At 39.5% G+C, this 17,711-nt stretch overlaps 2 protein-coding genes across 3 annotated transcripts; one reads left to right on the forward strand and one right to left on the reverse strand.

Annotated features, from left to right (window-relative positions):
- Nucleotides 1-298: 298 nt before the first annotated feature.
- On the reverse strand, nucleotides 299-8,682 carry c16h19orf85 (chromosome 16 C19orf85 homolog). Of its 2 annotated transcripts, XM_026185884.2 has the most exons (3): nucleotides 8,525-8,682; nucleotides 5,354-5,543; nucleotides 299-2,813 (listed from the first exon to the last, which is right to left on the reverse strand). In XM_026185884.2, exons 2-3 carry the CDS (start codon nucleotides 5,539-5,541, stop codon nucleotides 1,583-1,585), a joined length of 1,419 nt encoding a protein of 472 aa, XP_026041669.2. In that variant the 5' UTR covers nucleotides 5,542-5,543; nucleotides 8,525-8,682; the 3' UTR covers nucleotides 299-1,582. The 2 variants fall into 2 exon arrangements, with proteins under 2 accessions (XP_026041669.2, XP_026041668.2); XM_026185883.2 differs by lacking the exon at nucleotides 8,525-8,682 and having other exon boundaries at nucleotides 5,354-5,953.
- A 229-nt stretch (nucleotides 8,683-8,911) lies between these two features.
- Nucleotides 8,912-11,979, forward strand: LOC113032779 (mpv17-like protein). Its single transcript, XM_026185885.2, has 5 exons — nucleotides 8,912-9,099; nucleotides 9,251-9,594; nucleotides 11,271-11,341; nucleotides 11,439-11,468; nucleotides 11,570-11,979. Exons 2-5 carry the CDS (start codon nucleotides 9,261-9,263, stop codon nucleotides 11,693-11,695), a joined length of 561 nt encoding a protein of 186 aa, XP_026041670.1. The 5' UTR covers nucleotides 8,912-9,099; nucleotides 9,251-9,260; the 3' UTR covers nucleotides 11,696-11,979.
- The last annotated feature ends 5,732 nt before the right edge of the window (nucleotides 11,980-17,711 follow it).

Raw genomic sequence — 17,711 nt, forward strand, 5'->3', positions numbered from 1 at the left:
TCCGTGGGGTGGGGCCTCGATCAGAAGGACTTGGGCTCCCGATCGGCAATGGCCGAAGCGGTCTTCCATACACCACATTTCCCACGCCCACCTGTCAGACGGGGATTCGGCGATGTGGTTCCCAGGCAGGCACCACACGTCGCACCGGGCACCCCGGGCAGTCTGCGCTTGGGGCGACGAAGGCAGTGCCCGAAGGCCACCTGTGACTGCCCCAGCTGCGGAGACTCAGACGGATGCAGAAATAATAATAAATAAATAATGTGTGCAGTTATAACATAAAACACTAAGGTTGACAAAGCGATGTACATATTTTTTAATGTTAATCCAGCAGGTTATTTTTTTCAGTGTAGACAGTACAAATGCCTAATCTGTCAAAAAATGTGGCAACATTTTCTAAATAACTATATTTTTTTTTCATCCAGTGTGAAGTCCTGGCCTACAATCTTGATTATTCAAGAAAACGTTAAATCTGATCATGGTTGCTTGGTAATTAATAATTAATTAAGGTGGTATAAAAAAAATTGTAGATCATCTGTATGTCACATTATGGCAAATGCACAAACTCCTTTTCAAAAAGAACTTGTGATGCCAGCATGCTTTTTAACAAAACACCTCATAACGACTCATAAACATTTTGGACATAAAAATTCACAAAGCTAATCAAGCATGTTTAAACTTTGGTATACAAGGAAGAACCTAGACTAGTTATTTACAGTATCTATATAAATACTGCAAAACAGTTCTTGAACAGATTGATTTGGACTGACCTCTCAGGTAAGCACTGTTTAATTACAAAATAAAGAATAGAATAGAATAAATAGTTCAGATCTTTGTTGTAAGCTAATAAATGCTAAAAATAAATAAATAATGAGGTAATATGAACAGCACCTACAGATGTTTTTGATCTAAAAGCTGGTGCATTCACAAATTAGAAGTATCAAACTTAGAACTTGGTAAGGACACCGTCTGAAAGATGTTTTCAAAGGTTAAAAAAAACATCTTGAACGTATTTATAAATGTAAGATTTCTTAACAGTGTAATTGACAGAAGAATTGAAGTACACAGCTCTATATTAGTTTTTTACTCTAGCTGTCACAAATACTGTTTCTTCATTCCTCATAATTCCCAGTTTTTAAGGATAAATTTACATACATAATAATATAAATAAATTCTCAGATTTATATCAGACCAGCTTTGATTGGAGTTTGTCCGCTGTTATGCAATCCATCAGATTAGGTTTCCATGTCATGATGAATGAGATCTGAAGGTAAAAGTGATCCAACCCTATACCTGATAAAGTGGCCATTGACTGTACATTCACGGAGTGAATTTCTTTAGTTTTACTCTGGACCTGTTTGGTTTGATTGCATAATTCCCAGAACTTCTGTATTTGTAGTTAGCTGGCAATTGTTCTGTAAAGGCAAAACATCAAAAAACAAAAAGGACAGCATTATAAATGTGTTCCCCAAAAATTTGTAATGTCTTTAAACAAAAGTAAAAACAAGAAGTCATTGAGAATTTGTCTTCTCAAGTATGAGACCGGTTGAGTCTGATTCTCTTTAAGAACATGAGGCATGTGTTCCTAGTAACTAGGTGACTTTCTGTCCTTCAGGATATCAGTAAACAGCCAGTTGTCTTCCTGAGGTGGTGTTGGTATGGGGCGGAGCTCAGCGTTGTTAAGTGGAACAGTGAAGGACTGAGCAACTCCTTCAAATGGTGTAAACTGTAGGTTATTTTCCCAGTTAACTTGCATACAGGTGCTCTCCTCCTGAGAACACTGGTACGCCTGAAGCTGTGCGATGTTGTAGTGGTGGTAGCTGACTGAGGAGGGGATCTGCTTCTGGTTGATGTCTGTGCTTTGACAGAGTTTAAAGGTGTTAAATTGTTCCTCTTCTGTGTATGCACTTTGTCTCAGGGTCACTGAGCTCCTGTGGTTACCCTGGAAGTGGTCTGAGGTCACTCCCTGGTCTGCATAATCATATTCATACCTACACTCACCTTCACAGTGGAGATCATCCACTTCGGTAAAGTTATGTGACTGGTCTCCAAATATATCATCATCATCACCATGGCATGCACAAATGCTTTCAAAATATGCCTCTATGTCAGTGCAATCCCCTAAGTCCTTATTGTCAATGGAAAATGGCTCCATTATGTCAGTCAGCTGACCCTCAGAGAAGTCGAAGTAGCTCTTCTGAGCCTGCGCGCAGCCCGCGAGGTCTGTGAACACTTGAACGGAGAAATCACAAGAGTCAAGAGACAATGGAGATAACTCTGGGGAGGAGGGGGAGATGTCCACATTTTGGCCAAGCTGAATGAAGTCATTTGTAGTTGACTCTGTGTCTTCTTGGTGGTTGTCGGCTGGCTTCGACTGACTCTCGTTGTTAAAATAAAATAGCTCCGCCCCGTGGAACAAGTCAGAACTTCTTGGGGAGCTAATAGGTTTAATTTCCACCGGTTTATGACCTCTGCTTCCCTTTTCCTGCCTCCTCTTGCTGTGTTTGTTCGCTGCAGCTCTGCAGGTGGAGGACTGCGATATGGAGTGATGTTTCCAAAGATGCCCTGATTCAGTCTGCTTCCTTTTTGTATTTACTTGACTTGAGGAAACACTGATAGACTTTGAGGCACCATCTACACCTGTTTGAAGGCTGTTTTTATCGGCATCCTGTGGACCACCACTTTGAGATGGATTACCTGACTGGTCAGGTGAATCTGGCTTGTGTGATGACAGAGAGGACATGCCTTTGTCCTCATCCTTAAAATAAAGAGCATATGCCAACCGCTGGTTTGCTGCTTCAATATCTGCAAATTTTCTGTTGATAAGAAAAAAAGTGAATGAAACAATGAATTGGGACAACAGTGGAAAACTATTTCATGCTATTTTGGCTCTGCTAAACAATTTGCCAGTGGATTTTTTTAAATTCTTCTTTAAAGGGTTAAAATCCAAAATACTGTCATTAATATTTCATATTTATAATTCAGGCTGAAGTAATTTTAAAAGACTGTGTCATGTAAAGTAGAAAGAAAATATTACTATATAATAGTTTTTGGGAAGGTGGCATTTTTTGTTGTTAGGACCTCAAAAAAAATCTGACACTGTAGAAAAAATAGAAATGCATGAAAATGAATGTCGCTGCTAATCGTTGGCCCATCTCAGGGCCTATTAAAAACAATGATCAAAGATACTAACCCCATGTTTGCCTACTGGTGGTGGTCAGAGGGCCCGGTGGCGCCAGTGTCCGGCAGCCTCGCCTCTGTCAGTGCAGCTGTGGCTACAATGTAGCTTGCCATCACCAGTGTGTGAATGTGTGTGTGAATGGGTGAATGACTGAATGTAGTGTAAAGCACTTTGGGGTCCTTAGGGACCAAGTAAAGCGCTATACAAATACAGGCCATTTGCCATTTTACTAAAAATCAATGGAGTTATGTAAACATACTGGCCTTCAAAAGCATAAAATCCCCAATCTATAATTAATATTCAATATTTACAGCTCAGGCTGAAGTATTTTTAAAAGAATAAGTGATTTAAAGTGGAAAAAAATATTATTACATAGTATTTTTACAGCAGTTTTGGGAAAGCTGCCATTTTTTGTTCTTAGGTTAAAAAGACTTTTTAAGTTAAGGATCCTCTAAGGCACAGGTGTCAAACTTAAAGGCCGGTGTCTTGAAATTTTTCTATGTATCCCTGCTGCAACACACCTGGACAAAATTGTAGATCATTATCAAAACTCTATGGAACGTAACTGCATGCTCAGGTGGCAATTCAGCTATTTTATTCATGTTACAGCTGTAAATGACCTCATTAATATTTTGTCAATATGGAGAGCAGACTTTATCACAGTAGATAATAATGTGTATGTGTTAGTCCCCATAGGGAAATTACTCCTCTGCATTTAACCCATTCACCCATTGAAGCAGTGGGCAGCCACCAATGCAGCGCCCGGGGAGCAGTGTGTAGGGATGGTACCTTGCTCAGGGGTACCTCAGGGTAGCTGTTCAGTGGAGTCGAACCCCCGACCCTCCGATCATGGGGCAACCACTCTACCTACTGAGCTATCCCTGCCCTTTTTTTTTAAATAATAATGTAATAATTAATAATGTAATGTAATGTAATGTAATAATGTAGATGTCTTTCTGAAAGCGCTGTAACTAAGTTTAAGAATATAATCCACCCACTGTTATCATCTTCAATGCCGTGTACCAACATAGAGCATTAACTGCTGTATAATGCCCTCCGCTATCTTACTTTAATTGGTCACATGACTAAAATGTGTCATCGTTTTCGAAAAGGCTCCAGGTTTGCTGTCCACACTGCGATGCAAAAACTGCATTTTCATATGTATCTGCCTTGGAGAGCGTTTTCAAAACGCTGCATTTTCCTTGACTGAAAACACCGTCACAGCGTGGATGGAAGGCCAAAACCGAGAGAAAAAGATGTGTTTTCAAACAAAAACATATTAGTATGGACATGGCAGCATGTTGGTGCAGCAGTCAGGATTGTTGCCTACTGGTTCAAACCCACCGGCCAGGTGGGGCCTTTCTATGTTCTCCCTGTCCAGGTTTTCACCAAATTCCTCCCACAGTCCAAAGAAATGCAAGTTAGGTTAATTTGTGATCCTAAATTGAGTGTGAAGTGTTAGCTTCATGATAGACAGGCGACCTGTCCAGTTGTGTTTGCGCTGCGACAGCTGGAATAGGCTCTAGTCTCCCCACAATGCCTGAACTAAGGATGAAGTTGGATGGATGATACTCTTGAGTAACGCCATCAACAGCTCAGAATCATGCAGGCCAATCTTTCTACCGTTTCAAACAAATTATTCTCTAATCTCAGGCCTCAATAAAATCTACAAACATTTCTATAGGATATTAAACTGAGAATGGTTTTTCACTGTTAGCATGTATGTGTAAGTTAAACTATGAATCTTATCCGGTTTGAAATGATAAAAATCCTTCAAATGTTTTCTTAAAAACATTTTTAGAAAGAAGTCAACTTTTGCCAGTGTTGTGAGAACCTTCCCTGGCAGCTTGTTTTTTGAAGTCACATATGTTAGATTTTTATCAAATTACTCTCCTAACCTTCAGTGTGTATTTTCAAAATACTATTCCTTTAAAAATGAAATGTTATCTACCCTCCATCCTTGTTTTTTTTTTTATCATTTTAGGGGATTTAAGGAGTAATAAGTACACATTCATGTGAAAACCACGCAACACACTGAATGCTACATAACAATGTTTTTTGTATTTTTCCCCCTCTCATCATCTGGGAGCTCGCATTTTCTTACGCTCAGTTTCACTGGCAGGAAAAGGCTGTTCTACATTTTACTGCAAGTGTTTCACTGATGGTCAAACACACCTCTGAATCATGTTGTGCAGGAAGCGACGGTGGTTGACCTGCCGCTTGGATGGTCGGTTCTTCTTGGGTTTCTGCAGGGTCCTCATCATGTGACCTGCTGCTGAAGTTACAAAGGTGTACAGGTCACGACCCCAGGGGACCCCTCGCTCCAACCCAGGCTCAAGACTCGCAGAGATAGACGGTCGCATGCCTGAGAAACATACATTTAGTGGAGATTTAGGAGAGTCAGGAGTCACTGACTTAAAGTGGAATAAACGTCCATTTATATAACATAAATGCTCCAGCAGAGTCTTCTTGAGTTTAAAGGATGGAGAGCAGAACAGATCCTGATCAGAGGAGCTCAGACAGGTGCTAACCATAAAGGTGCTGTATACCCGTAAGGCAGGCAGAGCTCTGAAAGTAATCAGAGTAATCTTGAACTGAATCCTGCATTTCCTGACAGACGAGAAACAATGACAGAAGGAGTAAATTTCTCTTGTACTTAAATAAAATATAATCTGCATTCACTATATCTAAAAGTATTTATTCTGCACAGGAAAAAAATTATCTTATTATTTCTCAAAATTAATATTACTGTTCTGAGGAACTGTGACATGAGGAGTAAATGGTCTGGTACTTGCACCTTTCTACTCAATTTTAGGATTTTTTTATTAAGATTATATGACTTATCCATTATAGTCTTATTTACCCAACTAACACATACACACACATTCGTACAGCACTTTTATCTCTGCCTTTGTGTTTTCTAACATTTACACTCAGCGTCTTGCTCAAGGATACTTTGACATGTACACTGGAATAGCTGGGGATCGTTAAACCGACTTTCTGATTGGTAGACAACACACCCTACTGCCTGAGCCATGCCTTAAAAAGTCAAAAGTCTAAAAGCCTGGCTGCCACAAATTTTAACCCCAACTATAACGCAAAAAACAAAGAAATGTGCCGTCAGACTAATTGCAGTGCATCTGTAAAGCAATAGAAGGGGAGTTAAAAGTTCAACACTTCGCTGTGAATTTATGTTTAGTACAAGTAAAGTACCCAAAAGTGTACATAGTCAATTTCCACTAACTAGGAAATCACTATAAAGAAATCAAGCCCCAATTCTCATAAGATGAACATATAGGAAGTGATCAGGATGAATGATTATTAAAAAAATTAAATGATTAAATGATGAGAAAAGACAAACTGCAGGCAAAAATCACCGATTAAGCAATAAGTGTTTATATAAACCTGTTTGTAAAGGCTGTAACTCATATTTATTATAACATAACAACAAAATGTCAAAAACGCTGTTACAGCTAATGTGTTGTACTGTGGAAACAGCAGATCTACATAACTTATAATTATATAAAAATATATAAAAATAACTGCAAAAGCCTGCTTACCGTTTTGTCTCCAGGTTTCTGTGTATCTCTCTACAAACTGCACTGAAGGCTGAGGAGGCGTGCTGCAGTAATTCAGCTGTTAATGCATGTGTGTGCATGTATTGTGGACCGATGTGTGCACAAATTAAGCTGAGTGACATCAGCGGTCAATGCAAATGCATTTTTCCCAGGCAGTCTTAAAGGAATCTGCTTTGACAAATTGATAACGGGAGAGGAAGTGAGACATGATGAGAGGGTCTGAAAAGAAAAGGGCAATTATCTGAGAAGTCAACCACTTGTAGAAGTGTGGGCACACGCCTCCATTGTGTGGCTTTCTGAAAGCAGCTTGTTAAATACTGCGAGACACTAACGCTTGAGTTCAGGGTTAACAAGCACTTAATTGACCAGTTTAAACTCTGGCCCTAATTATCACATTCTCAGTGGGAAGATCTAGGATGGTTGCTAGCTGCTTTTAATTGACCTTTACGATTCAAAAGGACACCTTCCAAGTTCAACATTTTGCATATCTATGGCAGCAGGTGTGTGGCTAGGCTTTATTTTATTTATTTATTTTACACAGATGTGAAAATACATTTAACTTTACAAAGTGATTTTAAGGTTACGATTATTAACTTTTCTCTTCTTTGCAGCTCACGTTATTGTTAATTTTCTAGATGTGAGCGCAACATGCAAATCCAACACAACACACAACAAAAATTCAAATAAGGAGTAGGAATTTGTCTGTCTACATTTGACATAGACAGTCAAGTTACTTTTTGGTATCTTTTACCTAAAAGTAACTTGGTAAAAAGTTGTCAACTTATTTCCCTTCCAGCCAAAAAACTGCCACATTCATTCTCAGAAATGAATTTCTTTTTTAGAGTCAGAATTGGTGTAAAGAACACGAAAGCATGGCTCCATCAAGCCTTTTATCAACAGTTTAGGATGGTCGTGATTGGGTTAAGGTGTGAGGAACTTCTTCAGCACACTATAGGCCTGTTAGTACCAATTAAGCATAATTTAAGCACCACATCTTACTTGAGCATTGTTGCTAGCGTGTCCATCTCTTTATAACCACAATGTGCCAATCTTCTGATAGACAACACACCATGTCACAAATTTCAAATCATCTCAAGCTGGTTTTTTTTTCATAAATAGTTCACTGTACTCCAATGGCCTCCACAGTCACCAGAATTCAATCCAGTTGCAGTTCCTCACATTTGGAGTGAGGCAGAATGGGAGACCCTGCAGCAGCTGTGTGATGCTGTTGTGTCAATATGGACCAAAAGTTTTGAGTGTGAGGTTTGTTCCCAGCACCTTGTTGAATCTCTGACATAAAAAAATGAAGCAATTCTGATAGTAAAAGGCGTCCAACCTGCTTTTCCTGAGGTGTACCTAACAAATTACTTTTACTTTATATTACTCAAGTGAAATATCCACCCAGCTTCTTAATCTGTACTGACAAGTTTGCAGATCTTTTGGCTTTTCACTAAATAAACCAAGAAAATGTGTTTAAGCATGTTAAACAAAACACATTTTAACCAATGACCTTCAGAGCTAAACGAGCAAAAACATTCAATATATACTAATACAGCACAAGTAAAAGCAAAAATCACCCAATGCAGGTGAGATCCTGATATGCAGAGGCAAAATTTAGGAGCAATTAATGCAATGGCATCGTCTCATTTATGCTTTCATTTGGCTGTTGGGACACAGAGTAACTACTCGGAAGATGTCAGTGATTTTGTGAGAATGTTCACAGTAAAAACAAAACACATAAGTGAGAGGTGCAAATTCATTCACTTACTTCAAAAGAAGCCATAAAATCTTGAAAATTGCTTCTATCCGATTTCGGCGCCTTTTCAAAGCCAAGCGGTTAACTCAGAGAAGGGAATCGCTGCTGCAGGAGTGGCATCTATTTATAGTGACACTACATGTGCTTCGGGCCCAAGGGTGCACAGCTCTGGTGTGGTTACAAGGAATAGCGTGGTAAGTCATAGTGTGTTAGAGATTAGAGATTTTCTTACCAGGATTTGCTTACATAGTGACATTACACGATGAGTGCAATGAGTACATTCAACCGTCGTTATCAAATCTGCATGCACATACATTCAGCTGTTTAAGCTTTACAGCATGAGTTTGTTAGTGTGTGTTCAGTCAAGTCTCACGCTTCACATGTTGTGCTTTCTCACAGTCCTCTCCAGGGGGATGATAAGGCTTTATCACACATGCACTGCAACAGGAGCAGAACTTTGACCCTGTGAGATCTCGTCACGTGTAGATTTGCCTCTGCTGATGATCGTCTTTGTCCAGAGAAATGTAGTTTGTGTCTTTTTGGCTTTGGGGAGACTCAGAAGAGTGTGAGAGGAGCAACTCTGAAAGGTAAGTCTGGATATTTTAGGGGATCACTAATCATAGCCTGGCCCTTATGCTGCTGAATTTCCTCACCCACTGTTTTTCAACCTTCAGTGAACGGCTTTCCTAACTAAGGCAAATGTCGAATGACTTCAGCTTTAATGCTCTCTCTTATCAGATTCCTCACTATGAAGTGGGTCTGGGCTGTGTTCAAAGCTCACCCGTACATCAGTAACATCCTGGGATACACAGCCCTGTTCGCCTCTGCTGACCTCGTACAGCAGAGCGTGCTGGGTGAGAAACCAGCAACAGGATCCACATCGGAGGATTTAGTAGGAGTCGACTGGCATCAGATGGCTCGAGTGGCGACCGTCGGTTTTTGTTTCCACGCCAACTTCAACTATCACTGGCTCAGAGGGCTGGAGAAGATGCTGCCAGGAGGCGGAGTAAAGGCAGTAACTGGGAAGGTGGTGGTGGACCAGCTGATTGCGGCTCCTCTCACCATCAGTGCCTTTTACATTGGTATGTGATTCTAGTTTTGACTTTTACAGCTATTTGTGAACCTCCAGCAGGAGCCTGTGATCAATACCTGATGGCTGTGCATCATACAAGTTTGACATCTAAAGATGGCAGAGCTTTTGGAAGACTGGTTCCTAGACTCTGAGTTTTTAAAAAGCAACTAAAAACGTATATTTTCTTTATGTCTTTATGTTTTTACCCCATTGGATGTGTCACAATTTGTAATATTTATCTTGAAAGGTACTATATATATATATATATATATATATTTTTTTTTTTTTTTATAAGTTTTTTGTGTAAAGAAAATCCCCATAATCTAAGACAGAGTTCAACCAGTCAGGCTTCAGATAGACATCTACATTGTTTTACTGTTTTATTGGATGTTTTTCACAGTCAGTATGAATCTGCTGACCATGCAACTGCACCATACCACTCTGAATTAATGGCAGCTATGTTCACTAGTCAACTTATTGGGTACAGGTCAGTAGTGAGTTGGGGTATCTATTGTCATAGTGTCAATTCAACAAGGTGCTGGAAACATTTCTCAGACATTTTGGTCCATATTGATACGATACCATCACACATGCTGCAAATTTTTCAGCTGCTCATCCATAATGAATCTCCCATTCCACTGCATCCCAAAGGTGTTTTATTGGAAGTCTGAGATCGCCATTTGAGTAATCTGTCATGGCCAAGAAATCAGTTTGAGATGATATGAGATTTGTGATATGTGTTATCCAGGAAGCAGCGATCAGAAGATGTGTACACTGTGGTTATAAAAGAGTGGACAACACTCAGGCAGGCTGTGGTGTTTAAATGATGCTCAGTTGGTACTAACAGGCCCAAAATGTGCCAAGAAAGAATCCCATTGTTACATCACCACTACCCTGAACCGTTTACACAATCCTTTCCAAGATTTCATGTTGCTTATGCCAAATTCTGACCCAACTAACCAAATGTCTCAGCAGAACTCAAGACTCATTAGACCAGGCACTGATTTTCTAATCTTGTATTGTCTAATTTTAGTGGCCCATGTGAACTGTAGCCTCACCTTTCTGTTGTTAGCTGGCAGGAATGACACCTAGTGTGCTCTTCTACTGCTGCTGCTTCAGAGATGCTTTAAGTCACTATGCCCTTCCTGCAGTTTGTCCATCCTTCCAAGACCACTGATATCAACAAGGCATTTTCACTCTGTGAACTGGATATTTTCCCTTTTCAAGACCATAGTCAGCAGGTGTTACTGTTAGCATGCTAATTGGACTCTTTGGTCTACTCGGGTTTTCATAACAGCCTTCACCTATGAAAAAAACACCTATTAGATCACTGTATATTGTATATAAACTTAATTCATCTAAAGAAGCCTCCTAATTCTAAGAATACTAATATAACCGTACTGATGGCATCAATTTTTTATTACTAAACATGACTACTTCTGCTCATTACTGTTGTATTATTACAAGCTTTGTCCTCAGTTATGGATTACATCTGGACAAATCTCAAATGTTCGCATACTCTACTGATCTGCACAAACATTTTAGGTTACATCAATACATCTGAATTAATCAAACGATTTACCTTATAGTTATTACCAAGTAACACAAATCTACCCATGAATAATTGGGTAAAGAAAAGTGATTTTTTAATGACCGATTGAAAAACAAAATCTGTCTACATTGTAGGTTTGAGTTTACTTGAACACAAAGATGACCCACTTGAAGACTGGAGGCAGAAATTTTGGACATCTTACAAGGTACGTATAAAGTCATTGTCTGTCTTTATTAAACTTCATGATGGCGATATGTTCCCAGATCTCCTGTAATAATCTCTCTCTTCCTCCCACTCTGTAGACTGGGGTAGTATTTTGGTCAACAATGCAGGTTTGCTCAACTCTTCTCTGCACACACAGACTGAGAGAACTACACTGATGACAGGCTTTCACAATCATGATATCCATTTTTCTTCTTTCCCATCACCTCAGGCAGTGAACTTTGCATTCGTCCCCCCTGTGGCTCGGACGGTGTTTCTGGGTGGTGTCGCCCTGGTTTTCACAATCTTCCTGTGTCACCTCAGACAGCAGCGACACCATGAACAGGAAAGAACCTGAGACTCTCCTCGTCACATCGAAGGCTTTAGTAAACTAACTAAAAACACAATTCCAAAAAAGCTGGGACACTGTGAGTAAAATCTGAATGCAGTGATTTATATACATCAGAAACCCATAAACCCCAGCAGCTGGTCTGTTCCCAGATGTTTACAGGCTGCTGTTAAACAAAGACGCGATGCTACATTGTAGTAAATATGGACTTATCCCAACTTTTTTGAGATGTGTTTCTGCCATCAGATTCAAAATGAGCTAATATTTTTCTTTAAACGTCACATGATACATTGTTTCAGTTTTTGACATGTTTTGTTCTATTGTGAATCAGAATCAGAATACTTTATTCATCCCGAGGGAAATTAGGGGTTACAGCAGGCAGCACGCTAATGGCGCATGCGCACTCACAAAGGAACCTTCTGACCAACTTTACACAAACATCACATTGGGCAGACATGTCAGAAGGTAGGCTGATAGGAAAAAAACAACGAAAATACACTACATGAGGTAAGAGGAGGAGAAAAAAAACTCCACTCAGACTGAGCTCCTAGTGGGAGAACAGTTTGATAAAAGAAAAAACACCTCAGCACAAAAGCACATGACTATCAATACACCATAGAAACACGAGACAAGCAACAGGGCGGGTAAAGGGTAAGAGAGAGCCGGCGTAGACAGCGCATCCGGTCCTGCAGCATCTGTGCTGGTCCAGTTGACTGCTATCATCCCCGGTAGGGCACAAGCATCGAAGGCGTTGGAAAGGGAGGGGGATGAGTGAGTGCTTATCAGTGTAAGTGTGTGTGTGTGCGTGTCCATAGTTTAGCTGAGACAGTGTCCTTCGGCCTATCAGGCTAAGTAAACAGTCCTCCAGCCAATCCAGGTGTCCTTCATGGGGCGGGAAGAATAGTCATCACACAGTCGTTATCAGGGAGTTGTTTTGGTGGGCTCCAGCCTTGGGCCTGCAGCTGGGGCCGTGGTGTCCAAATGTTGAATATTGTTGATTTCTCCTTTGTGAGCAGCTCGAATTCTAGCACTCCGAGGCTGGTCTCTCGATCTCCCGAATAAAAGGTTAAGAGGATCTGGTGAAATCATTTGATTTAAACAGACTAAGAGAATACTGCAACCAAATGCGAGGAAAAAAAAAAAAAAAAGCTAAATAATAATAATAATAGCTAAAGCTACACTTTAGCTAGCAATGGCTCAGGGTCACTGTAGCCATTAATTTTACCTGAATCCTTTGCAAAAAATCTTTATAGATTTTGCATCATGGTACTGATCCAGAGTACTTCCCTTATTATTTATTCCTAGTGCTATAACAATAAAGTAATTAAAATAAAAAAAATAAAGCAAAAAATATAAAATAATGTACTTATGGGGATTCAATTTGTTTGACTATCCAGTCTATGCAGGCAGAAAGTTTGTTAAATGTTTAAACTCTAGAGAGACAATCATTTTGCTGCTGTAAAATCAGCACTTTGTCATATTTGAAATATAAATCCATATTTTTTAAAGTGTTTTTTCAGAATATCATAATTATAATAATTCATAATTATGTAGATATGCATATATTTCACAAAAAAATATCTAATAAGTTCTCCAGAAAGGCAGGAAAAGCCCTTGAACTTACTTTAAAACTAAATATGTTCCCTAAACGGTGGACAGACTTAGATCCCTGACATCCTTACCCAGCCAGCTAGCAGCTGTGACCAGCATTACTTGTGCAGTTAATAAAAGGACAGCTAATATTAGTTGCACTGGTGCACACACGGCACGCCCATTTGTTTCAATTCGACACCTCGCTCTGCAGTCAAGGGCGATCATTGGTTAATAGTAGTCATGTGACTGATGCAAGTCAGATCCTTTTATTTAGCAAAACTGTGATTAATAGTTAAATATTATTGTTGAGGGGCGCAGGCAAGACCCCACACGCACACACACATAAAATAAATAAACAAAGATTTAAAAATTGCCTCAAAAAAAAAAGGGCAATTAGGGCACCAATCAGGAAAGGGGCAGGTGCTTTAAACTTCCTCCGTTTCATCCTCACTTCTCTCTTGGCTTTAGTTAGAAAAACCCGAGCAAACGCTCAGTCTTTAAAGAACTAGTTGTAGCAAAGCTGACGAGATGAAAAACAGGCACATTTCAGTCAATCGCATATTTTCCTTTCTCTCCCTCTCTGTCCTCCTCTCTCAGGTTCAAGGTTCTTTATTTGTCACATGCATAGCTATACAAGTATAACACACAGTGACATGTAGCCTGACACGCTCCTCGACATGTGCAAAAAAATTGCACATATATATATATATATATATATATATATATATATATATATATATATATATATATATATATATATATATACACACACACACATTGGGTGAATGTGCAGTAGTAGCAGCAAGCAGGTGAATTATGTACATTAATATGAATAGACATCTGACTATTTTACAGGATAGACAATATAAACATATTTAAAATTAAAGGAATTGAAATGTACATTGTGCCTTGGTTTAGTGTCTGGAAGAGTCCTGTCTCAGTCCTGTATCTTATACAAACCTTAAATGTTGTAGTGAATAAAAAAATAAATCAATTGAATACAGGCTGCTGTTGTGATTTGCTGTCATTGTAATCTGGAGCTTCACTGTTACAAACACTGAAGACAAATTCAAGCAGAAGATGAATAGAATTTTTAACAAACTAAAATAATTAAGTAGATCAGCTCCTTGGCCGCAACTCCCGATATACCAGCAGAGTGATTCAGAAAGTTAAAATGAACCGCTTAAATCGTTAGATTTAAGCTACAATAACTAAGTTTTTTGTTTAAGATAATCGACTATGTGTACGTTAGCATATGCTACTTCCGGTGCGGAAACGCTTGTGAGAAGCTTTGTTTCCGGTCCAAAACAAGTTAAGCAAATGAATGAATCAAGCGGCGATTTACATTTCTACAGATGTCTTGGGCATTTACCCAATATATCTGTAAATGATGTTCATCGACTTGTCGATGTTTTTCCCCCGCCTCAGGGCAAAAGAGAAAAGGGATTCAAATGTTATATTTCTCAGCTGTCCCTCCTTTATCGCGGGTGTTAGGTTCTAAAAAGAACCAGCGATAGGTGAAATCAAGTGGCCAATTTTATTTTTTGACAGTGCAAAACGTTTCGTGGACATCGTGGACATACGGTACTGCACTTCAGAGTCACACTGCTATCAATCGATGCAGCGATTCTGTACTGTACAGGAGAGACGTCCCGGAGGAGATCGTCTGCAGCGATCAGGACGCAGGACACAATGTGACGTAAAAAAAAAATAAGCATGCAAACTTGCACTAAAAAATCTGCGAAACAGCGAGGTGAAAGGTGAACCGCGTTATTAGCGAGGGACCACTGTAATTTTTAAGGTAAGTCACAACATACACTTCGTAAATACTAATGTATAGAAACCGTTACCAGCAATCATTCATTTTTTGTGTGGCTTTTTTTCAAGGTTTGTTAACGTGCTGTGTAGGTGTGTACTTGACTAACTGATCTCGACATTATGGGGGAAACATCTGGCTTGACTATTCTTCACCTGCAGTTTGAATGCTGAACATTTGTCTGGTTAAATCATAAGACCAGTCACTATACAGAGATGTGCTTCTGAATGTGGACGATGTGTCTTCTGCTGCAGTAATGCAGTTCTGCTTGTGTTGAGTGATGTAAACAACTGATCGATCTAAACTCTTTAATTTTTTATGACACAACAGTTGTGAGTGTTCCCACCTTCTCCTCTTTGTAACTTAACGCGAACTTTCCGTTTTCGAGTTTTGGACATGATTTTGGAGTATATCTTCGCAGTAGCGATTGACCGCAAGGTAAAGCTACCGGAAATGTACAACCCCACATCCGGTCTCAAACCAGGAAGTTAGCATTTTCTCGTGCACAGGGTCTATCGAATATATTTGGGGAAAGGGAAAGTGGAACGAAATTTTAAATACAAAACTGTGTGCTGTGTGTCGTTATTTATTTGTTTTTGAAGAGCAAAATAACTTGAGCCCTGTCAAAGGTCGTTGCCATGGACACGCGGTGGCAAACAGCTGAAAGCCTCGTTTAAACCTTCTTTGCTTGTCTCGTCAGTGTGTTTTCTTCCGTCAAAACCTAACAAGCTCTTCAACTGCAAACAGCAAGAGACTTTATTGAACGTTAAATTTCGTGTCTAGAAAGGATTTCTTTTGTTTAAGGTAAAGAAAAAAGTTAGTTTTTTTTACAATGACCCAAAGGTTCAACTACCAAAGAAATCCACTAAACATTGGCGCTCCTCGCTGGGGTGGTCCGCTTTACAATGAGCTCAACGCCCTCCGAAGAGCAAACCAAGACCTCAGCGAGAGCGCATACATGCTGAGGAGACGTCTAAATGGTCTCTTGGAAGAAAGGCAACGCTACATCCACTGGGATCTTTTTGTAAAGTATAAAAACGAAACAGAGCAGAAATACAAGGAACTTGAAGAACGTTACAAACAACTGGAAGCAGAAATGAAAACAGCGGAGGAGCAGAAACAAGAAATGGAAAATCCAAAAGATGCAAGTGTAAAAGTGAAGCCAGACAAAGAGGCCCAGAGTCAGAAAGGTGTGGAGGAAATGCTGGAACACCAGCAGGAGTGTAAACACATGAAAGAGGAGCCTAAAGATGAGGAGGAACAATTGGAGCAACTTAAGAATAACTACAAAGTACTTCTGCAGAATTATACAAACTTGATGGAGTTGCATGGGCAGAGAAAATGTTGTGAGCAAGAGACAGACACTACAAAAGACCAGAAAAAGCAAGAGAAGCAAGAACAAATGGAAGTCGAAGAGAAAGAGAAGCAAGAAAAGAAGGAAAGAGGTAAATGGAGATTGTTTAGGAAGTTTTTTGCTGAAAGGGGCATTGAGGAGGCTGCTGAACTTCAAGATAGATACGAGACCTTCTGACCTCCTTTCACCACCTTCCTCTGTTACGACCCTCACCTGCAGACCCCATACATCCTTCTCCACACCCTCAACCTTCCTGCTTTCATCTCTTCACCTCCACTCACCCAGCCCCTCTCCTCCACCTGCAGGGAGGTGTCCCGTGTTAATGTAATTAAAAGCATCATATAGAATTCTGCTCAGCATGTCTGTTTCTCTGTGTAAGTTACTTTGGTTGATTAACGTGAGTTTTTAGTTTGTCACATTAAAGAACAAAGTGGGAAAATACATTGTACAGATACACAAACAGTTTGGTTTAACTGTGTTTCTGTGTATAAAATGATCTCATCATGTTAATGTCTATTAATTTAATAACATTATATGTTCTACTTCACCAAAATATGAAATACTAAAGTTTATTTTCCGCTATTAAATCAAAACAAACGAAATTTTCACCATCAATAAATTTGGCTTATCTCAAATTTGCAGCTTACTAACTCAAACATCTGGGAATGTGTTTGAGATCATAACCTGTTGACTTCTGGGTGTTGTTGTTTTTTTTTCTTTTTAAACATAGTATTTGAATGAATACTTAGTGTACACCACCACTTCCTTCGGTGCTCCCTGGGCATACACTGTGCGATTTTTTTTTTTTTTGGCCCATTTTGAGCCGATTTTTCAGTCGTGCGACCGTTTTGGGCTGTTAATCCTCCAATATGCATAGATCAAACATCATTATCACAACAAGAACCACTTGAGAGATCAGCATAGAAAAGCGGGGTAGTAATAAAACGGCACTGTAAATGTCAAAACCCCCAGGCAGAGATCTGAGAGGAATAAAGAGGTCAGGGAGCAATAAAACATTAAAATTCAAATATGATGTCGCCTTTTTTACATTTTGGCGACACCCTGTGGCCTCAGCTTCATTTGCAGAATGCATGGTGTAGCGATGTAGCATGGAAAACGCAAGACACATTACCGGGTATGAATGCCTGGTAAAAACGAAGGCTATTATAATTTTAATAATGAGGTCACGTAAAATTTTCCACTTAACTAACCAAAACAATTTGTTCATATGCTAAATATAAATCATGCTCCTGTTGTTAAAC

This window comes from Astatotilapia calliptera, chromosome 11 (assembly GCF_964374335.1).
Source record: "Astatotilapia calliptera chromosome 11, fAstCal68.1, whole genome shotgun sequence".
Lineage (NCBI taxonomy): Eukaryota > Metazoa > Chordata > Actinopteri > Cichliformes > Cichlidae > Astatotilapia > Astatotilapia calliptera.